Below are 23,712 nucleotides of genomic sequence, written 5' to 3' on the forward strand. Positions count from 1 at the left end.
CGATTGCTTTAATTGAGTCATTGAGTGTGTATCTGACTCTCAGAGCACTGCTCATTGTTCCTAAGGCCAGCAAATATGTAATACTGAATCATGGTTGATTATAATCAAAAAGCTCATATATTCAGCTTTATTTTGAATGTTACTAACAGTAACTGCAACAAATCTTAACCTGAACTCAGTTAAAACATTTCAAATAAAAAATTTAAACCCAGGGGTTTTGTTACTCACAATTGATGCACAGAATAAACCAATTTCCAGTTACTGCTTAAGGTGCTACAGGAAGGCACACAGACATTCTGTTGGTAGCCACAAAATAGAAGTATTTATTTTTAATAAGCATTTACATATTTACAGACCTATTTTAGTTTATATTTACCCCAGGCCCCATTTTGAGCAGAATCTGCACCCCTAAATCTCTCAGGTTGCCCTAAACCCCCTGAACAGATGCACGATGATAACACAGATTGGTCAAATAAAAGCTTTATTCAATATTTTCATATAAATTCCACTTAAAGAGCTTGCAATATTTTGTAATTGCAACTGAGAAGAGAAACCAGCTGTTTAATTTCACAGACATTACTTATAAACTAAAACAAACACTTTTCAATCACCCCAAGCAAGCCATTGAAATCCTCTGTCTCAGCCCATGGTCTGTACTACACTGTCTGCTGGTTTTTAACATAGGCTATTTATGGTTTTACAGGTAAAATCAAATCTGCTTTTAAGAATCCTGGGGATTTTCAAAATTCTCCAGAAATCTGTCTCTCTGGGAATCCTCTTGGGCAAATTTAGCTTTTTGAGATGATAATTTGCAAAACTTTTTGCTTTGTATGGAAACTTTTATTCAAGTTCTATCCTGAAACACTTCACAAAGCTAAACCTATTAATCACACAAATGGTCAACACAAATTCTAAGTTAAATAATTTAGCAGGTAGAAGTTAGGGGCACTTAAGAGGTAGATAGAAGAGAGACTGAAGAGCTCTGGCTGACAAAACAGAACCCAGGGTTGCCACAGCTGAGAGAAGGAGGTACAGAGACAGCTTTTGTACCAACAAGGAAAACGATCTAAGCGCTACAAACTCTGTATGAGGAGCTGCCAATGGAATGGCATCTGTCTTAGGAAAAGGAATTATCAAGAACACAAAGCTTTCTGGAAATCTCAGCAGAGCAGGGGAGAAGGTGAAGGAGGACACCAGAAGCACGGCACAGCGGTGATAGAGATTTGCATATCTGGGAATACTGGAGGAAGACAATTTGAGGAAGACAGCAATAATAAGGAAAATACTAACAAAGGGAAGACACAACTCAAAAAACTAATCAAAGAAACCAAGCAGCATGAAATTGTTTTTTACTCCCTTTCTGAAATGTCAAAGTTTGCACTGAAATAAAACTTCTTTAAGGGAAGCAAAAAAAAAAAGGAGAAATATTTTTATACATGCACAGGTTAGTGAATTTAGCTCAGACCAACATCATGACCAGCCCTCCCACTTCTAAAACTGAATATTGGAACTGGATAATGCTGCAGGCACAGGTTTTATCTATGAGGGTCAAACAAAACTTTACACTATTAGGAAAGTGTGGATTTCAATCTACAAATCCCCAGGTGAAGGATTAAAATGTATTTTAGCCCAAATAGGAACAAGGATTATTCTATAACATAGGTAAAATTGAGCAGTCTCTGCACAGCTCCTGGCATAGCAAATGCCCAAAATTTTTTTTTCTTTTTTTATGTATATGCAGTATATTTGCTTCTAAAAGCATCACCAACTTGAGGCAGGCCCTGCAGTAAAAACACACACAAGTCTGAGGCTGTGAAGCTGCCTTTCTAAGCAGACAAGGTCCATGAAAACATGAGGCAAGGAAAGAAAAATACACAACAGTGAATTGACTGGCTCAAAACCACACAGAACAAATCACCCTCAGAAATTGCAATTACTCCCCCTTGCTCTCTGGCTATCCTCATATTACTCATAATATGTATGACATCATATAAAACCAAGGGTGTAGTCCTCACTCAAGGAGCTTGCAATAGAAACAGGCAAGCAGATAAAAGCACTTTGTCTGATAAAAATTGATCAGCCAGAAAAGACAACACTTGGCTGAAACAGTAAAAGGACCATTCCTTTGTCAAAAGCCAGCACAGCCCAAAGAAGGATTAGCAGACGAGAAGTGTAACTGTGGCAATACCTAGAGGGTTCCTACAGCAAATTTCAAAAGCAGGAGAGTTTGAAGGGAGAATGGATAGAAGGGAGGGAGATTTGTGCAAAACAGATGTCCTAGAAAAGCAACATTTGCCTTAAATCTCACACAAGTATTTTTGTGTAGAGCAGAAAATATTTGTTTTAGAGACACAGTAAGGAAATTATATGACAGCATGGTGCAAAATTAAACAATGGTTTATGATATATGAAAATTCATTCAGCTGGCTCTTTATATAACTTACACTTAAGAACAAAGAACTAGCTGATCTCTGACTTTCAGAGGTAGTGGAGAGCAAAGTGCTGTATTTCTTTGTGAAATGCAGGATTTAAAAGTCACATCAGCTAAAACCATGTATGGTATTTAAACTAACTTTACTAGCAGTGAGCAAAAAAAAACTTTTCATCTTTTTTCCTAATGTTAGGTTTGTCTATTTAACACAATACAAAGACCTTTGGTTCATATTACAACTAACAGCAGCTCCACAAGGAAACAAGTTTTGAACACTCATTTTCAGATGTCTTTAAACATCTGCTCAAGAGATTTAGTTACAGGTATCTTAAATTGCTGTCTGTGACCACTTCAAAGCAACAAAACATTTTAAAGGAAAGATGCTAATGTTTTGGGAACCTCACTTAAAGAGGAAAGCTATCCTCCTCAGAGGATATTAAAAGTGGAGCCTACAAGAAAACCCTATACTAGTTGATAAAACTGTACTAATACACCTAAACAACTTTTCAGAAATCATAACAAAATGCATATACTTTAGGCTTGGAGTAACAGAAGGAGGATGAGTACAGCAGTACAAAAAATGTCCAAGGAAAAAAAGAATTGTACTTGAAAGGAATGCATGACTAGGTGGTAACTCAGCAGCTGGGAAAAGCAAAGGAGCAGAGAGAATCAGATGTAGTGGTAAGCCACTGGTAAGGGTGCCCATGGCAGACAGCATGTGGTGTCATGTGAAAAGCAAATGAGGATTAGGGATGTATCAAGAGTTACTTCCAACATGTGAAGGAAGTATTGGTGACATCATGCATGGCTTTAATCAAGGTGAACTAGCCCAGGGAAATGCAAGAGTAGTCCAGGCAGACTCAGGCTGGTGAAGAGAAGTACTGGTGGGACACTGAGGATCCTGTCACAAAAGGACGCTGTTTGTGATTTCAAAGAGAGAAGATGGATAGATTCAAGATGAAGGAAAACTACCGAGCTCAAGGGCAGGATTTGTGTAAACTGGAAGAGTAAACTGGCCACAAACATAAGGAAACTTTAAAGCAGGCTCCCGGAGTAATATTCAAGTAAGAACAAACCCTAAAAAATCTGATTAAGAAACCCTCTCCTTGGAGTACACATTGTACATTCCTGCATCTCAGACTTTGAAGCATCCCACATGTGTTCTGCATCTCTAAATGATAATCCAGGGTCAGATATTAGAGCAAACTTTCAAATTTATCAGAACAAACAAACAAAATTCACCAATCCTGAAGAAGCCAAGAAAACACATGAGATTAAACACAATAATTAATTATCTTATAAACATATAGTAAAAGTCACAGAATAGAAAAAAGAACTTCAACTTCCACTATAATACACAATAAACCAAATTCCCTGTCTTGCACTCCTTTCTCAATTGATACAACAGATTAATAGTTGTTTTCTCAAAGAAAATCAATCTCAGCAGTTACCAACTCTATTTTGCTGGACTCTTGACAACTGCCTGAGCTGCATGCCTTTTTTTTTTTGACTGAGACTCTCCTGAATAAAACACCATGAGCTTTAAAAACAGAGATGTCGTTTTTAACAGATTCATTATTTGGACCTTTATGGTTCACTGTTCGATGGCTAGAGAAGCAATGAGTGCAGCTATATTCTAGCACGAACCCTGGGGATGCTAAATGCAGACCAATCCCACCAAAGTGAAGAAATCCAATCTACAATCCTTAAAAAAAGTCCAAGTCATCTTGGACTCTACGGCCATCAGCTCTGCTGATCTTTTGGTTTCCTACCCTATGGTATTGAGAATGATGAAGCTTCAACACACTTAGGCCCTCTCAGCTTATCAAACACTGCAACCATAAAACACACACTTCTTATCAACAGAAAAAACACAACCACCTCAAAAATGGTCCTGTATGCTGTAGCAGGGCCAAGTCTCTAAAGTACTTTTTCACTAAAATATCAGGCAAGTGTTTTTTTTGCTAGGAAAGAGACAAAAAGAAAGCAAGACTGAAAAGGAAAACTTGATAAGTAAAAGGAAGGAAAAATTCAATTAGACAACAATAAAGCAGGAGACATCACAAAAATGTCTACTCCAACAGGGGTGGCTCTGGTGCTGTTACTACAAGTCAGGATTCATCAGGGTTAAGGTTTCTGCAGTGGTTTAATACATTTGCCATGCAGATAACACAAATAATTTTTCAGAACATCATTCGGAATGGGTGGCACTGATGTGACTAATTCTTCTAAAAACAGTTTCTAAATGATCAGTTTGAAATGTTGGCAGTCTCACCACCCACTCTTTTGCAAGCGATCAGACGAAGGTTAGTAAGCACAATATTTTACTCATTAGTGGAGAAACTAAGCTACATAAACAATCTTGAGGGATGATTTTACTCTCTAGTGTATTGTATTGATCCAGCTCCTCTATAAAAATAAATGGTCTGCTTCATTTTTGTCAGATTAAGGATTATTACATTCTCACATACTTAGAAAAGGAGTAAAAACCTTATGAAATGTATTTAGAACAGCCTACACAGAGCAAATAGAACTTGGATGGCATGGTTAAAATAAAGAATACATCTATTTACAATATTGCATAAGTAACTTAACACAAACTTCCATTCCAAAACCAATCACATCAAAATAAAATAAAAAAATATTAAACTCATATGTTTTAATACCTATAAATCCTTAACGTCTATCCAATATTTTCTTTATAAAAGCCTGTTTAAAATATTAAACTTTTGATTCACTCTAGCATAAACAGAATCTAAAATGATTTGTTAAGTATTACTGATCACTTAGTCTTTGTCTTAAGTTTCTAGATTTTCCGTTTTCAAATTTCCTCTTCTTAAATGTTGGCACCCCTTCTGTCATGTCTCCAAGGGATGTGACTGTCTTCTCTTTAAATATGACTGTTTCCTCTTCAGGATCCTCTAGCACTGGGGGTGCTACACTGTCACTCTCTGTATTTGGAAGCTCCAGGTCCACTTTTTCCCTGGGAGAAAAGAGGAAAATGTAAAAAGGGTTAATCTACACGGATAAATCAACACAGTGTACTGCAGACAGCGACAGCTATTTTTATTTGACAAAACAGCTTTGAGCTAGATGCAGTCTTCTAGTCATCATCATGACAGGCATCAAGAAAAAACCCATGTTCTTTGTTTCTTCTTTGTGGGCTGCCATAAAAAGTAACAAACTAACACCTCATTCTGTACAGAATTTATAGAATGCCCCAAGCACTCAACGTGTCAACAGTCCTGCAAGAGATAACAGGGCTGTATGTCTGTAAATTTAAGAATACTGAAAGACAGTAGACAGTGAGTAGTAGCAGTGGTTCACTGCCAGAACACCATTGAGTTGTTTTCCTCAAGTGTCCATCCTGAAGGGACTGATGACAGAAGAGAGACCCAGCTTACCAAATCAGGCAGCGACCCTAAGCTGGAGAGGCAGCTTTGAAGGGCAGGATCACAGACAATACTGATCCAAACAAATCAAAGACAGCAACTAAAAATGACCTATCAGTTCTAAGGGACAGCAACAAAATACTGAGTTCCACAAGAATAACCCATGGCACAAACGACGGAGAAGAACAGAAGAGCTGACAGGTATTACACCAGCACAACACTGCTGCAGAGATACTGGCCAATCCACACAAGAATATTTCTGCCACTACCAGGTGTTAGTCTGGTGTCAGCTCGTGTACTATACCCAGTCTGAGGTTCCATGCTTCTAGGAAGACATGGATCTACTCAAGCACTCAAACAGGAGCCACAAGAATGATGTCAAGTCAAGAAAATGCAATTGTTGCAGCATTCCAAAAATGTAAACTTCCTGGAAGTGGTTGACACTATGCCTAAACTGAATTTAAAGTAAATAATGAACAACTGCATTTGTTTCATTGACATGTGTGTTCATCTCAAGCCTGTCTGTTAAAGTATAGACTGATCTATCAGGTTCAGTGGCTAAAAGCAGTTTTTACTGCACAGCACTTTCCAGAAATCCAAAAGAATTTTTCAGCTCAGGAGCAATTTAGCTGGTCCAATTCAGGAGGTGTTACGTGAACATTATCATCTCCAAGAAGTGCATCAGTGCTTAATTTAGGTATGAGCACTTTCTGAGGTCTGCCTGCTCAATAATGTTGGAGAATGCAGTAAGCATAAGGAAGAAGGCTCTTTTCATTCTCCAAAACCTATTTGACAATAAAATCAAATCTCCAAAACTAGACTCCTTGTGGGACCCACAAGAAGAAGCTGACTATAAACAGCATTCTTCACAAGGAAAAAACAAAAGATCCACCACAGGCATTATGCAGAAAAACGAAACGACCCTTCTGATCAGATATACTTCATGAAAACATCTGCAGTTCATTGGTCTGACACAGGAGAGAGAGAGAAAGCACAGGACCTCCTGGGGCAGCCAAATCAGATTGTTGAAGGAGATGATGTTAAGGAACATAAGCTTAGAGTAACAACATTTAAATATTTGATACTCAGCCACTGAAAAAATGGCATGACTATGATTCTTAAATCACTTGAATTTACTTTGTACTCATGGAGAACTTCTACACAAAACCCAAAACACCACCTCTATCTGCAGTGGAGTGCTACTACTTAAAATCATCATTGTGAAAGGAATTGTATTTGGGCAACATTTCCAATCACAGTTGTGCTAATTCTGCCAGAATTCAGAGGAAAAAGCTTCAGTTCTTGCAAACAACATTATGAAAATAAGGATGGTAAAAAGATACTCACCCTGCTTCTTCTTCTTGTTCTTCCCCTACTTCTTTAAGTGCTTTCCATTTTCCGTAAGGGTTGGTCTTATTATATCCATCACTTTCTTGGGAAGCTGATGTACTCTCCTCTTTATCCGTGGTTTCTTCTGACTTAACTTCTCGCCATTTCCCATAAGGGCTTAACTTTCTAGCTTTAGGAGATTTTTTCCCTTCCTCTGATTCTTCACCATTATCTCCTTTCCTCTAAAGAGGAAAAAACCTATCTTAAGCAAAAAAGCCTAAATAAAAACATAATGTAGCTTTATTTTACATCTTTTATTTGCTACTATTATTATCTACTTATCATCAACTATTCATGCTTTTCAACCAAGAGTAACTTGAAAAAAAAAATTCATATTTTGATATAATCTACAAATTTTTATTCTTGAGCTTTATAGATAAAAAAAAATCTTTAATGTTACAAGAAATTAAAGCAGGAAAATCCCATCTACCAAGGCTGAAGTTAAAAAACTTAAAAACTCACTTAAAAACAAAGCTCAGCATATCTTAAAAGAGGAAAAATTTCACATGCAACTTTCTCTACATGCAGATGTACACACTTATTGCTAATACCTGGCAGCAGTTTATAATGATGCACAACGATACAAGGATATGTGTTTTACAATTAACACCTGTCTAGGAATACATTTTGTATTTAAACCGTCTGTCTGAATTACCAGCTCCAGGGACACCATCTAACCCAACCAGAGACATTGTCACACCCTTCATCTCAAGTTTTAAATTTATGTTTTAAATATATAATTGAAATAGATTTTGTACTATGTGCTATTTTTTTCCAGTTTAATAAGGAAACTACAACCATGGCATTTTCAGTCCAAAGCATTCCCTGAAGGTGTATTGGCAGTCACATTTACCAATGAAAAGTTGAAGTCATCCTTACACTGAAATCCAAACCATTTTGTGGATTATTTCAGAGAGATGACCTTTCTCAGAGAACATCACATGCCTTGTAGAATTCAAGGTACTTCTGGTGTGTTGAGGGAAAGATCATGCTTTCTATTCTGGAACACTGCCACTAATGAGCCAAATAATTGAATAAAGATTCATTTTATCAAGAAATGCAAAATTTTACTTTCAGTCACACATTTTAATCTCATTTCAGTATATACAGCCTACCACAAAATAGAAAAGATTCAGTTATAATTTTCTAGTGTAAGATCTGAAGGAAACATACCTTGAAGTTTGTTTCTGAACTCTCTGCTTCATTCTCACTGTCTTCTGAGTCTGATTCGGATGCTGTTTCTGCAGGCTTGTCATGTTGACCCTTCTCATTCGAAGATGAAACAAAGCCATCCGGTTTCTCCCACGTGGATACTGTCCAAGACATTTGAACAACCACATTATTTATGCTTCTCATTTTGATCTGCTATTGCTTCGACACCATAACCTTTCAGAAGCAGTGCTGCCTTATGCAAAAATACAGCAAATAATTTAGCAAAAAGCTTTTGCCTTTGTTTGGTTTGGTACATTTGTTTTAATAACCATAATCAGAAAGATAACACTTCTTCCCAGGAGAGACACAGTCAGGACAGCTGAGTTCACTGTTGATAAAGCTTGTTTTAATTAGCTCTTAGAAAAAACATCACACACAGCAAACTTTGACCCACAAGACTGTGGTTCCTCTCATCCTTCCACAGGACAGACAAATAAATTAATTGCTCTGTAGATGTGCCTATTTGATTTCAGCTGTTCATTGATTACAAAGACGGGATAAAGTAAAGAATGATAACTGCATTCTTCAGGTCTCCAGGCAGTGAAACCCTTTTCTAGTGCTATTTTTCTTAGTAACATTAGGTCTGTAATTAAAAGAGCTCTCAAGCAAACAAGGAAATACAGACATCAATCTGAAAAGACATGGAAGTACATACAGGATATGTACATATACATATATCCTCATTTTCAATTTAAAAGTAGTGTTCCAGTAAATATACTGAGAAGAAATATTCAAATAAAAGTTGACTCAATGGTCTTAAAACTAGTTTTAGTATGAATAAGGCAAAAATACACCAACTTTCAGTCTACAATTTTATATAAGCTTTCAGATGTAAAAAAACCTACTTCTTTTTCCTTACTGCAAACAACACAACATGTAAGTGCTTAGATGTATCTTGAAGAAGTAAAGGTATAAGAAACTGGCAATGAATAACTTTGCTAGCCAACGAACAGTGCAGTCTCTTAAGGGTACTGCTGTCACCTGGCTTCAGATTACTAACTGAGCAAGTCCACTTTCCCAGGTGCTACAAAAAGACTGGAGTAGGTGCAGCCTCCCAGACTTGTACCACCAAGCCTGAAGACATCAGTCCCCGAAGTTACATGTCTGACATGAGACACTTATAACTATTTAGATGAGTTAAAAATTTGTCTTGTTGTCAGAGGATGGAATTACTGTTAACAGAACAGAGAAGTAATTTTCAAGCACTCCCAAGACACTTACTTACAGCTATATAAAAGTGAGGGATCAATTTGAAATCTCAAAAGCCAAAATTCTGCTAAATGTGATGATTAGAAACATATTCTTCACAAGTGTCATACATCCATTATGTATTTAAAAGAACAGCAAGCATAGGCATAAAATTTATCTTGGAAGGCAATGTTTAAAAATAACCAACATCTCCTTTCCCTTTCAAAAGAAATTGCAAATTATTTGGGCAGGGGAGTGGCCCAGTGAAAAACTGAAAGGTTTTGGATTGGTTTTTTTCGTTGTATTTTTTTCCCCCTCTATTACTGGCATCATTAGTAATGCCACTTCATACCCAACTGCAAAAGGAAAACTCATAGCCAGCAAAAAAACCCACTTGCTCTCCAGAGAGGCATCATTGACCTTAAAATTATTCAAATAGATTTAGAAAACAGATGCTGTTCAGAGGGAGTTACCACAAAGATCCCCATGTAGGGGGAAAAAAGTGGAAAAAAAGTAGGAGGTAAGGTTCTGGACTCTCTTATCAATGCTATGTCAGCAAGACGAAAAGTGTAGCAGATTCTTAGTCAGTTCTGCATGCCTGTCAACACAAAATCCTGCCCTCTTCTAGTTTACAAATTGTAATTTCAATATATATGTAATAAAGGCAAATGCCTAGTTTAGAATTACGAGTTGAATGTCCAGAAAAACCTCTGAAGCAAAAATGTATGTAGACAGACAGTGTAGCCAGAAAGCCGGTGCTGACTAAAGCAACTATTTTATTTCAACTCAGCAGCTTAAAAAATACAAAACTTAGCAAAAAATGCAGTTATTTGCAAAACAAAAAGCTTTTCTGAAAACCCTCTCTCCTGAAACAGAGCTTAACTGGAAAGAAAGTTCTCCTTACCTCCAGTTTGTGTGTTATAGTAATAGGTATGACCATCTTCAGTGACACCTTCCACCCAGTCTGCTCCCTAGGAAAAAGATACAGGAGATACAGGAGCTCATGAAAAAATTTTCAGGATCAGCCAAAGAATCACTTATAAGTCTATTCAAACTGAGTACTTTTTGTCTGTGACCATCCTATTGGTTTAAAGCTTGAACCCCTAACATTGTTAGACAGTATTCCCTTTGATTCCAATGAGATGGAATTCCGTAACTTAAAATACTGCAAATGGACCTACACAATTATTTCTCAAACAGTAGATAGTTAGTATGAAGCTGTATAATAAATGTTGTCATACTGTTTAAATTTTTATATAGGCTATTATTTTACATGTTTGGGTTTTCTAAAACTGTTCGCCCCAAGGCTGTAATTTCCTATTTGTCTTTAGAGGAGACTGCTGAAACAATTCTCTGGGAGACTCAAGTCTTTGTGAGGGCTAAGAAAACTAGTACCAATAAATTTTATCACAAATTAAATATACAAAAACAAATAAAAATTTATTCCAAAATAGAACATTGCAGCAAATAATTATAGAATCAAACTCTGCATGCCAACAATTTTACCTCTTTACTAAAGCACTGATTTCAACAATGCACTCTTTTTCCCTACTGATTAATAAATAAACACGAAATGTGGCTGAACTTGCTGGTATATATTTGTGGATATGTAAAGTAATTTTTTTTTCAGAATCAGCTACAGCTATATAATCAGTCATTACCCATTACCCTAACATCTTCCTTAAAAAAACCAGTTTTCACCCTCTCCTAAACACAAAACTACTTCCCTGCTTCTTAAGTACCAATACTGCCAGTTCTGTGTTGGGCAACTTCACCATACATTATTTTGATATTAACAAGTATGTGTGTGTATACAGAGGTATACAAACAGGCTTTTGCACACCTATACATTTGCTTAATAGTCTTCTTAAAACTTTGGGCTTTTTAAAATAAAAACATAATACAATCAGAAGTTAAATTTCTTGCACCCACTCTGTAAACACAAAAAAATTCTACTGGCAGATTCAGAGCAGGCAAAGGCACGAAAGCCTTCAGAGTTCTCAAGGTTTTGCCCTTAGAAGTTTCAGTGTGCTGGTTTTGATAAAAGAAGCAAAATGAAAGTTTATTTTAAGTATAAAGAGGATAAAAAACCCCAGTCTTAAGTATAACTCATTTTTTTTAAAAAGAATTAGATCCCAAGCATTTGTAAACCTGTTAGAGGTTAGAAGTTTGTGGTTTTCAGCCAATATCTGACACTAAGCACAGAGTGTCCTATGACAGAAATGCTAAGAAGCACACTGTTGGTCTAACTGGTTATAGGCAGCCTTCAACATGCCCCTCCACTACCCTGTTCTCCCCATCTCTCACCAAGTCTGAGTAAAATCTAATGTGCTGTAAAACCAAGAGGGTTCCCAGCATGACATATTGCAAGCATGCCCTTTACTTTCTGGGCAGTGAGTCCTTGTTAGAGATCTGGAATGTTCCCAGCATCCTTAGCTCAGACTAAATAAGGGAGCAATCAAATGCTTGTTTTTAGCCATAGCGAAAGTAAGTCAAGAGAGGACAAAGTCACGGAGCAGAGTGAGGGAGGAATGGCAAAATACAGCTGTGTGGTGTTAGAGATACTGGGGGCTGAAGGTGTGAGCTTCTGATATGACTAGGATGAGCTAACTTCAAATTGTTGCCAAGAAGGGAGTGCCTTCTCCCCTCCAATCTGCTCTCCCCACGTTGGCATTTTTTCTGATTATTCAGAATGCTGAAAACAAGGAAATGAGCCTCCAAAGCACTAAGCTAAACTCTGATGCTTCCACTGCCTGAACTAGTTCGCTGTCAGGGTAAATATGTACCAAGGACCACACAAGATTAGTTTCAGGACCACATCTTTCAGTGGAAGGTTACAGTAAGACTGACTTTACATATAGCAACACTATGCCTTGACCGGAAAGATAAAGTAGAAGTGCTGGTTAACAAGTTGTGCAAACCCACAGGACAAGGTAATCAGAAAGCCAGAGTAGCACACAATGTGATGATACAGAGCTATAGAATGTCAAGCACTCTGAAAACACCAGGTTTTTTTTGAAGTCTAGTGTAAAATCCAACACTGGCAAATCCAACAAAACTGACATTAAATTAAAGTGGGCATTCTTCTTTTCAACAACCTGACAATGCAGTCTCAGTGTTGCCTTAGCTAAAGGAAGCTTAACTACTTCAACTGTGTAATATTTAGTTTTTATAACTACATTTCATTCAAAAAAGGTTTAATAGAATTTATTCAGAATTTCCCAATGGTTGAAGCAGGAACCCAACTATCTTTCCTTGATAGACAAATTAGCCAAATAGGATTTCTATAGTAAAACTTCAGCTTATCAGAAAAGATTCTACATAATCAAATTATACTTTCTTAAGTTTATAAAGGGCAAAAAAATTATTCTTCCTCCATCAGAGGAAGACTTGTAAATTGCTTAGACTATTTAAGTGTTTACAAAGATAAAAAAACCCTAAAAATAATTTGATTACCGTTTGTGAGTTTTGAGAGTTGCCTTGGAATCCTTTAGGTTTCTCCCACTGTGATTCTTAAAAAAAAAAAGCATGATTTACTTATTTCATATCATTCAATTTCATTTATATTTAATAATCTTATATAAAAACAGATCTCATTGATATGACACTGCAGTGTGCACACATATAAACAAATTATATAAATATATATACACCATACTGGAATATGAATAATCCTTGACCAAACTATAGTATGAACAATAACCCGAAGTATCATAATTACAGCTAACTTTACTGGAGCTAACAACCCTCCAGACTCCATTATTGTGCCTGACAAGAGATACAGGATTTTTGGTTTAAAAAAAAAATATATGAAATGATGAAAAACAACAGTAAATACTAACGTCAATCCTTAAATTTATAAGAATCAGTTGGTAACATTCTCATTAATCATAAAAGAGGTTTGCTTTTATGTTCTAAAGTAAATCACAACATGCAGCTCCTCAAGAGAAGCCAGTTAGATAAATCATGTAAATGTGGAAAGACACAATCAGTTTATTTCACATTCCTGATCACAAAGCTTCTTCAGGAAGAACACAGCTATCTTTGTGTACTTTACCTCTGGCAGGCTAAACATTTCCAGAAACTGTGGAATTACTACATTCTTCCATTATTAATCAACAGTAAAACCAGTCTGAAATTCTGGATACCCAAGTCTCAAATGTTAAATACCAAAACTCCATCTCAGTGTTCACATTTTAATTACAGTAATTTCACAATTATAAGCTGCACATTTTAACTAAGATTTTGCTCCCAAACCGGAAGTGCAGCTTACATTCAGGAGCAGCTAATATATGAACAAATTTTGGAAATTTCCCAACCCGGAAGTCTGAGCCAGCAGCAGCCCTGAGCCGAGCCGAAGCCTGCCCGGCCCCGGGCGGCGCGGGGCAGTGGCGGTGCAGCGGCAGCCACTTCCTGGCGGCACCGGCCGGGCAAGCCCCTCTCCCTCCTCCCGGCAGCAGCGGCGAGTGGGGCTGGGGCCGCTCCCTGGCGGCCACCCCGAGCAGGGCTGAGCCAGTAAACCCCGTGATCCTGTAATTCTGTTACTATTTGGTAACTTTGTGAAAGTTGCACACGGATCCTCGCTGCGAATGAAAGTGCGGCTTACAGTCCGGTGCGGCTTATATATGGACAAAAACCTAAATGTTGCCGACACCCGGACCTGCGGCTTAAAATCAGGTGCGGCTTGTAATCGTGAAATTACTGTAACAGCATGTGACTGAAAGAGCAGAAAAGTAAAAAAAATGCAGCTACTTTTTTCTCACTTATATTCAAAAATTATATCTGCACCTGCTCCTCAGTAGCTTTTACCTCCAGTTTTTGTGTTGTAGTAGTATGTGTAGCCTTCGGGAGATAATCCTTGCACCCACTCCTTTGTTTCAATTTTTGGTGGGATTGAGGCATCCTGAGGTGTCTTTTTTTTCTTTTCTTTCTTTTCCTTCTTCTCTTTCTTTTCTTTCTTAGCTTTAGTTTCCACTGTGCTACTCTGTGTTTTATTCTGTGTTGAGCTGGAACCTACATCATCTTGGAGAGAATAATATCTTTTAAAAAAGAGTACTATTCTGAACTTAAATATTAGTCACTCTTGCACAACAGAAAATAGGAAACTTTGTTCTTACGAGTATTTTCACTCATAGCTGAAAATCATTAGTACTATACTTGTAGCAGGTGCACTTAAAAGACTATATTAAAAGAATCTTGCTTTGTACCACTACTATAGCATCATAACAACGTCCAAATTTAAAATTATGAGTAACAAAGAGAAAAATCATAAGGACCAATGAGCTCTAATTAAACAACAAAAGAGAAACTAAAAGAGTTCTGAAAAAGACAGCTACTTCAGGAGCCTGAAACTACAAACTTGTTTTTAAAGGATAACATGTCTTCAGTGTACAGAGCAAAGGTACTTGCTGAGCTGCAAGCTGACTAGGAGATTCTCATCTCCACTGTTTCACAGCAGTGGGAACCCAGATTCTCCTACTCATGGGAACTTTTGCCTCCAACTGGCAAAAGAGAAACATAAAATTAATCAAAGGAAGCTTTACTGCTGATTCAAAGCACCAACTACAGCCTAACTTTCTGTTAATGCATTGTTTAATTTTTCTACTCGAAATTTGATTGTTCCATGGATTGGGGGATACCATAGCTATGAATACTCTGTACTGCAACTTCTACGACTGGCAATTCTTTTTTTTTAATGAGCAACAGTCCTGGAGGCTTTCTCTCTCACACTTAAACCTAATTTAAGACAAAACTTTCCTATTCAATATTCTTTCAATTCTGTCTTTAATCTTCTAGCCACTATATGAACTACCTGGCTTAATTCCAAGCCTTTTCATATCTTCTTGATATGCTTTCATTGCAGCCTCCTCCATTGCTGCAAATTCTTTAGACATGTTTTCTTCTTCTTTTGCCTTTTCCAAGCTTTTCTTCTTAATCTAAAACAAAACAAAAAACCCCAGGAGAATAAATTAAACCAATCTGATAATGAAAGAGAGTAAAAACAAGCATTTATGCAATTAAGATATTTGAGTTACCTCACTAATTCTCTTTGCCACATTTTCTTTATGATTCTTCCCTCTTTCATGAAAATCAATGCTCTTCAAAGTAAGAAAAAGACCAAGAGAAATAATATGCATTATACAATTTCAAAACAATTAATTTTAGTTACTTTAAATTTACTTGGACTAATTTTAGTTGAACATGCCTAAATGTAACCTGTTCTGAGAACATTTACAGCAAACACTACAGCTCTAAAATGGCTATAGGAATACTGGAACACTCAGAAACATTTAACAGAGAAATTATAAAATCTCATAGTATATTTATAAGACTTTTTTTTCAAATAATACTGCTCAGCATACATGCTAGAGACAAATAACAGGGAATCAGGGTTCCCTCTTCATGCTATCATTCCATGTATCACCAAGATTTTTTCCCCTGTTTTCATGCAAACTTTGAAAAAACCATATGGGTTACTTAGTATTCCAAGTATTAACTACTGCCCTTAATTACATTATTCTACACTTCAGAAATATCTCATCAATTTAAACTAGTCTGCAGGTCCGTAACTCTGAAAAAGTGAGAGAGAAGAAAGTGGGAGAGTTGGATAACCAAGGATAACAGAACAGTCTGCAAGCCAAAAAGCTGCCAGAAAGCCAGAAGCCAGTAGGAGCTGGAAGGAGTTCAGAAGCTCAGGTACAACAGTGGTAGTCCTCATGTGCTTCTCACATAAAAACATCAGTGCTCATTTGGGTGTCCAGATGTTAGATGCCTAAACCTGACCTTTGCACAAACCGATGTGCAGAGGATGCACATCCCGGGATGACTCATCTCGTTTAGAGACAGAGTTTATAAGTTGCTCAAATCCCTCCCTTGACACGTATTTCTTTTCACTTACTCCACAAAGATACTGGCAATTCACATGAGCTAATTAGGTATCTTACTGTAAGCCAGAGGAAGCTCAGCACTAGGAGTACCCCTTGGCATCCAGTCAGGAATGCAAAACTTACTACTAAGGAAGACACCTATGTGTCTAGTAGTCTGCAAAAGGCATCTGCAAGTCTGAAACACCTTTCTGTAACCCAGTAATGCTTCTGTGGGCTGTGTGAAACGAAAGAAACCTGCTTTAAGAGCTCAGAGCACTGGCTGTACTGTGCCTACCACATACAAGCAGTACAGATGCCAGGTTTTGTTTTCTACTTGCACATGAAAGCGAAGGACAGGCACAGACAGTTTCAAGACAGACCAAATGTTAAATTACAGAGCACAAAGAATAAGCAGGGTCAGATATTTAGTCCTTATCTGTACAGCGAAGGAGAACAAGGAGAACCATCTTGCATGCGGGTATCTGGCTCTGATGTAATATATTTTAAGCACCACAGGTACCACAAAGGCATTTTTATAGAATAAATTTCATGCATCAACAGACTAGTATCAAAAAGTGATGTTTAAAGCCTGCAATTCAAATTCCTAATATTTCAAATAATGGACATAGTATGGTAGACCATCGTACAGGTCTGTTGTCTGCTATCCAGCACTTGCAGTAATCGCAGAATTTTTTAGGCTGAGATTTCCAGTAATCGGCCCTGGGGAAAGAAAAAAAAGATGTATAATCTGAAACAATAACCAAAGCCACAGGTTTTCATATATATTTATATATATATCTATCTTCAGAAACTAAATTCAGTCGTCTTTGGGTGATTAAAGAGTTTAATTTTCTTTTGTTTTTTTTTTTTAAACCCAGTCTGTGGAGCCAGCAAGGGTAGCTGTATTAACAACTGTGTCTCATAAAGCACAGTTCAGTACTGGGATTTTGACCATCTGACCTCCAAAAACTGCAGAATTTTTACAACTGAGGCAGTGCTGTAAGAACCAGAAATACAAGACAAAGCGAGCCGGAGATAAACAAGCAGCTCTAGATATCCCATTTAAACATGGAACGGTCAGAAAAGTGCAACTTGCACTGCCTTTCATAAAAATGCTGGATACTGTACACAGTAAACTCAGCAACACAAAGGTGCAGTTCTGGACAACGCTGAGCTACTGTGGGGAGTGAATCCTGGACCAGATTCTGACCTGTGGGGTCACAGACACTGCAGTAAATTGTTTGGATGTTTCAGTATAAAAATGTAGGAATTTCTGAACCATGCAATTACATAAGCAGGGAAACTCGGGGAAAACTCCTCAGAGCTGAAAAGTTAGTATATCAAAGTATTTAACAATAAAACCAACAATCTCCAATGACTGTTTCTTCATCAAAAACTGCTTCCTAATGCCAGATGAGACTTGTGTAGAAGCAATTCTATTTCTCATTGGCTTGCAGCAACAAACACAATGCTTTGGTTCACAGAACACATTTGAGCAACAGACTTCCGTGTTTTTAAGTTAAAATGACAAAGAATGAGGGACAAAATTTTAAAAAATATTCATTATTACACTGAGAACATCAGAAAAACTGAATCTTGGCCTTTTGTCCAAAGACCACTGTACAAAGTTCAAGGAAAATACTTCCTCACATTCTTATTCAATAAAACCAAAACTTCCTCCATGCACAACAATAGCACCCTCAACCCTTATGATATGTCAGCAGACCTTTAATTACAGAAACAGACCTGATCAACTCAACTCCTACAATTTAAGCAGGTATCAAAATACACTGTCTCACCAGTGCTTCACACAAAAATACAATCACTAAGAGGCTATGATTATTTGAAAGTCTAAGTACAAAGTATGTACTCTGCAAAAATGTATCAACCTATAAGCAATAGCGTGTTAGCAATGCACAGATTTTCAAGCAATTTCCTGGAAATCTAGAAAGAAGCAGCTGGGCTTTTCCCAATTTAAACAAAAATCTGCTCATCCCCAAACGCTGTACTTTAGAATTGTGTGATTACTTAGTCACACATTTAATTAAAAGGGGTTTTTTGAGACTTATATCCGAACATACCGGGGCAAAGCACGAGAAATCTAATGCTCTGGCTAGAAAACCAGCTGAGTGGGAGGGAGAAATTCAAAGCTCAGAAATACCTCAAGATCCTTTTTCCTGCTTGAGCTATAAATTGTCTCTAAACCCTTTGACATCATCTACAATAAATTTCCAGCTAAACGCAGGGTTAAACTTTCTGTGCTAATGGACCAATTTTGGCAGAAAACGAAGTGTATAAAAAGCCCCACTGCATGTTTGGGATGTGCAAGAACCTCTGCCTTCTTCCAAATTTAACCTAAGACAGGAGGCTTTTTCTCTTCAACAGAATCAAATGTGAGTGCTAAAATTAAGACTATACACTGCACCCACCACAAGTTAAGACCTGAGAATTTGACGAACCGTATTTTCACAGCTCTTTCTACACTGATTTCTTTCCTATATGCTGCTGGTCACCACATATGTTGCAAACCACTGTAGCAATATGAAGGTAGTCACTCTGGAGAACCTGAGGGTACACCAGTGGCTGCAGTACAAATCCACATCTAAATAAAAGTCTTTTAGCTTCATCTCCTATTGGTTTCCATTAAAACTGGAGCTGTCTCTCTACTGTCTCGTATAATATAAATGTAAATGGTAGTGTGCAAATATCCTAAGAACTTTAAATCCTGCATTTCACAATTAATTAAATTAATTGTGTAACTTATGATCTCCATGCTGTGGCTTATGAGCATGGGAAATCTTATATACCAAATAATTCTCTAAAAGATTTTCTACTTGAGTTCACACCACTGGAAAAAAAGGAGCAAGTTCAACTGAAATATCCATCAAATAGCATTTGCACTCTAACAACAGCAGAACATGCAAAGTTTCAGTGGTGCTGCAATGAGAGCAAACCAAAGAGGAATATTTGGAAAGCGGCAGCAACTGAAATGAAACCCCACTTTATTGAGATGCTACAAGTGCTTCATGGGCTCCTGTCACAATTCAGATCCATAACAATTTTTTAAGTCTGTGATTATTTTATCCATCTGACAAATACAGGCTTCAGAGTAGATGGTCTTAAAGTAGTACAGAGGTACTTTTTATTCTTGAACAATTGTGTACAAGTCATATGAAACACAGTTATTTTATAAAGTCATTGCAGTCAAAATGGTACAGCTTTTAAGACTCCTTGTCTTCTGCCGGAAGTAAAGTTAAAGTTGATTCTTGTTTTCAGATCTGCAGCTGGGCCAGCCTCCTAAGGACTAAAAAGTTGGCCAGCTGGCCAGCACCAGCACAACCCCCTTTCTTCCCTTCACTAAAACAAGGAGACAGTCTAGAATACATCGTGTCTGCCTTGTCCAGGTTTGCAGGGTTGAGTTTTAGCACTGGACACGTTTTGCCAGACATGGCTCCCAAAAGGTAGCTTGGTGACACAGACCCAGAGAGGTGTGCCAGTTTCACTGCAAAGCTCTAACTCAGGGTTAGGGTTCTGGACCAAATCTCTTTGGAGCCTGACTTTCCAGAGCTGGCTGAGCAAGTCAACTTGGTAGCCTACTACCAAGGAACAGGGCAGCACCAATACAGACAGGTACTGGGCAACTGCTGTAGACTCACTGAGACTTGGAAATCCATACTAACTTGCAACCAGTTTGTGTCTCCTCAAGAACAGTGATTTTCCTTCAACTTTTACTGGTCATACCACTCAGAATGTACCAGAATAAGAATGTACAACATTTTAGAGGGCTAAAGAAAAAGGAAGGAAAAGGAAGAAACAAACATCAAGCTGTTTTTTTTAAACTCATGAGATGACAGTCTTGGCTGCAAACAGCAGAGTGCAAATTGGTCAACGTTAAAAACATTTTCAGATTTCTGAAATTAATTTAAAACATCAGAGTGAACAAGAAGACAAGAAGGAACAAGTAGCAGCTCTGCATTAACAGTACCTGCCCATTTGCCATTCCAAAAGGTACGAAAATGATGAAACTCGGAGAGAAAGCACTGAAACTTAGGTATTTATACTCTGCACAACACTTTTCTTGAGCCAGGAGAATCACACAGCCTATGCTGCAGTGACCAGGTTACGCATCCCAGCATAGGAACCACGTGTTTGGGAGTATGTAAAAAGGACATGTTCAGAAAGTAACCTGCAAAGTAACTCAGGTGCTGGAGTCCAGGGCCCTGAACTCTCAACCTGCAGGCTGCTTCTCCTCACATGTTACTGTACCATTAATGTTTCAACAGGTGATGCAAACAGCTTTCCCTACACAGGGAAGCTTAAAATTCCTCACAAAGTAGCTATGAGAGTCTGAGTTGAGAACTTTACGTGGAGATTGGGCTGGAGGATTTTGTTCCTACCATGTACTGAAATCAATATGGGAGGAGAAACAACTGGTTTAGGTGGTTCTGAACACAATCAAAAAGAATTTTATTGTACAAACAAAATCTGGAAACATTTACTTTGAATAACTCTGTTCTAAAATATTTGACTTGAAATCTGGCAGGCATGCAGGGGGTTTGTATCAGGGATGTCTCTGTCTAAATCAGAAGCCCTTGGGGGTAAAAAAGAGCACGGACAGGTTCAGCAGTCTTCTTTGGTTTGAGTATCTACAACCTACAAACACTTTACAAGAATTTAACATCTTACAGCTTTTTGCAAGTTTGAGCACTGAAGAGCTGCTACGTCACCTTGAATACACATTTGTGAGTAAGATTCAAGCTCTTGACTACACAAGTAAATTAATTCAGGGTAGATATTGTGGCTGTTCTCTAACAGCCACTCAAAAGGACAGAATCTGTTATTATTTCTGAAATATTTGGAAATACTGTGTACTTCTGCACAAATACTTCTGAACAAAAATAACACTTCTGTAATGGAAAGAAGAAGAAAAAAACAAAAGAAAAAAAAATCACGTATTTCATAACAGACACTTCTCCACATGGGAAGCTGTTCCAGAACAGCTAATTCTAATTCAAATATCCCTGTATTGGTGAGACCTAAAATTGTGATGCTAAGATTGGCAGAGAAGATAAAAAATGTTTTCTTGTACTGTGAAGTAGGTCCCAGTGCCATGGCCCTTAATGACTCATAATCCACAATAATTCACAGCAACTCTGTTCTTTCATAGTGTACTAATTATACCCTAAAAACCTCTTCTTAGTTAAATACCCTTTTTAAAAATACTTTCAATACTTTTTTTAAGGTATTCAAATATAAAGTCTAAAGAAAAGAGTATCCCTGACACTGGGAGTGCATGGGACTGTCCTTCTGCCTAACCCCAGCTTATTGGCTTTTTTTTTTTGTAGACCACACAATATATATGTTTATACTTTGGCTCCTACAGAGTAGAACCGGATGGGAGTTTCAACCACATGAAACATGGCAGTTCTCTGAAGGGCTTTGCTCTTCTGGCCCTCAAGTCAATTACACTTTTTGTAATCCCTCTATAAATTCTAATTCACAGCCCAAATGTCTGCTTCTTTTTATCATTATATTAGCCCCCTATGAACTACATAAAAATTACAATATCCAATGGAAAACAAAGTCTGCAGAAGCTGTTCAGCCTGACCTGTATTTGCAATAACCAGACCTCTTTTCAAAATTGTAAATTACAGAATCACAGAATCATTTAGGTTGGAAAAGATCTTTAAGATCATTCAGTCCAACCCTTAGCCCAGCACTGTGAAATCCACCACTAAACCATGTCCCTAAATGACACATCTACCTGTCTTTAAACTACCTCCAGGGATGGTGACTCAACCACTTCCAATACCACAAATACTTTCAATGTTCAAGAAGACACAAACATATCAGGGAAAGCAGCCTTCTGTATGCATGGAGCTCCAGTTCTCTAGGTTATCTCCTCTAACTTCAGCTGCCTAAATAGTGAGGTAGAGTTGTCTCAGTTCTCCCTGCCAATAGATGGAAACTGTCATCTCAAAAACAGCATTCTTTGCATACTAAAGAGACACCTGAGAAGCACATTGAACTCCTTAGGTGCATGTTTCATCCTTATACAGGGAACCTAAAGTGAAATGCCTGAGTCAGCTTTCAAAAGTTAAATATCTGAACTCAGGGATATCTCCTGAGACCAGAGGTCTGCTGCTGTAGATGCAGAAGAAGGAGATGGGCTATGTCAGGAAGAATGTGATAAGAATTAGAAGAGAGGAAAAAAACAGCAACATAAATTGGGTCAGGAATCTATTCAGGTATAATTTTAGCAATAACTAAAATTAAGAACATTGCTGTACCTAATACCAGTCTGCAAGGCACAGCTCACCATCAAGCACTGCCCCATAGACAGACCTCTAGAGAAATTTTTGACCAGGTTATGTTTGTTTCTTTTTTTTTCAGTAGGAAATATAGGATTTTTTTGAAAAGTAACCGAAACAAACAAATAGACATACCATTCTATATGCCATTCTCACCTAATAAAGACAGCAGCTTGGATATGTACACATCCCCTCCCCCGAAACGTGGTCAGGTATTAACACAAATTTCCTAACTAAAGGCTTCAAGCAGGTACCGATAGCCAAGCAAAACCAAGGCACAGACAATTTTCTTCCTCACGCCTCGCCCAGAATCAAAGGCGGCTAAAGAGGCCGCCAGGTGGAGGGACCTAGGAGAGGGACGGAGGGAGGGGCGGGAGGGAGTGCGGGGGAGTACAGGGGAGAGGGACGGGGAGAGACAGGGTACAGAGAGGGGGTGCAGGCTGAGGGGCACGGACCTCATCCCCCGCAGCGCTCCCCGCCCCGCTCTGAGGGACGCCGAGTGCCCCGCCGGTGGGAGGCGAAGCTTGCCGGCGTGTGCTGCGGCGATAAGAGCAAGGCAGCGCAGCAGAAACAAACAACCTGAAGAGAGCGGCAGGTGGACGGGAGTAGAGGGACTGGAGGGACAGTGAAACATCTCACTCAGCGGGGCGGGGGTCGCCGGCCACAGCCGGGGCACGGCCGCAGCCCCACTAGCCCCGACCGCCCCACGGCCTGCGGGGCCCGGCCCGGCTCGGCCCGGCCCCCGCACCGCAGGCCGCCAGCCCTGTCCGACTCCGGCTCGCAGGGCGGGGGGCTGTGCCCGCTCCCTCCCGGCCCCCGGCACTCACATCGCCGCTCCCCCGGCAGCAGCGCCGCCGCTCCGCTCCGCCGCCCTGCGCTCCCCTCCGCTCGCCGCGCCGCCGGGCTACAATGGGGCGGCGCCG

General features: G+C 38.6%; 1 protein-coding gene across 1 annotated transcript; it reads right to left on the reverse strand.

The window, feature by feature from the left end:
* Positions 1-464: 464 nt before the first annotated feature.
* Positions 465-23,704, reverse strand: WBP4 (WW domain binding protein 4). The gene is made up of 10 exons (XM_033051635.1): positions 23,617-23,704; positions 17,126-17,198; positions 15,648-15,710; positions 15,425-15,548; positions 14,422-14,634; positions 13,069-13,124; positions 10,517-10,583; positions 8,386-8,525; positions 7,171-7,394; positions 465-5,414 (listed from the first exon to the last, which is right to left on the reverse strand). Coding segments are annotated over exons 1-10 (1,170 nt in total). The 5' UTR covers positions 23,619-23,704; the 3' UTR covers positions 465-5,206.
* Between the last annotated feature and the right edge of the window lie 8 nt (positions 23,705-23,712).

Source organism: Catharus ustulatus, chromosome 2, assembly GCF_009819885.2.
Source record: "Catharus ustulatus isolate bCatUst1 chromosome 2, bCatUst1.pri.v2, whole genome shotgun sequence".
In the NCBI taxonomy this organism is placed as follows: domain Eukaryota; kingdom Metazoa; phylum Chordata; class Aves; order Passeriformes; family Turdidae; genus Catharus; species Catharus ustulatus.

Coding starts and splice junctions, on each gene's coding strand:
- WBP4 (XM_033051635.1), bottom strand. Junction 7,395..8,385: donor GTTCAGAAACAAACTTCAAG/GTATGTTTCCTT, acceptor TTTCCTCTTTAG/AGGAAAGGAGATAATGGTGA. Junction 5,415..7,170: donor GAACAAGAAGAAGAAGCAGG/GTGAGTATCTTT, acceptor CTTTTCTCCCAG/GGAAAAAGTGGACCTGGAGC.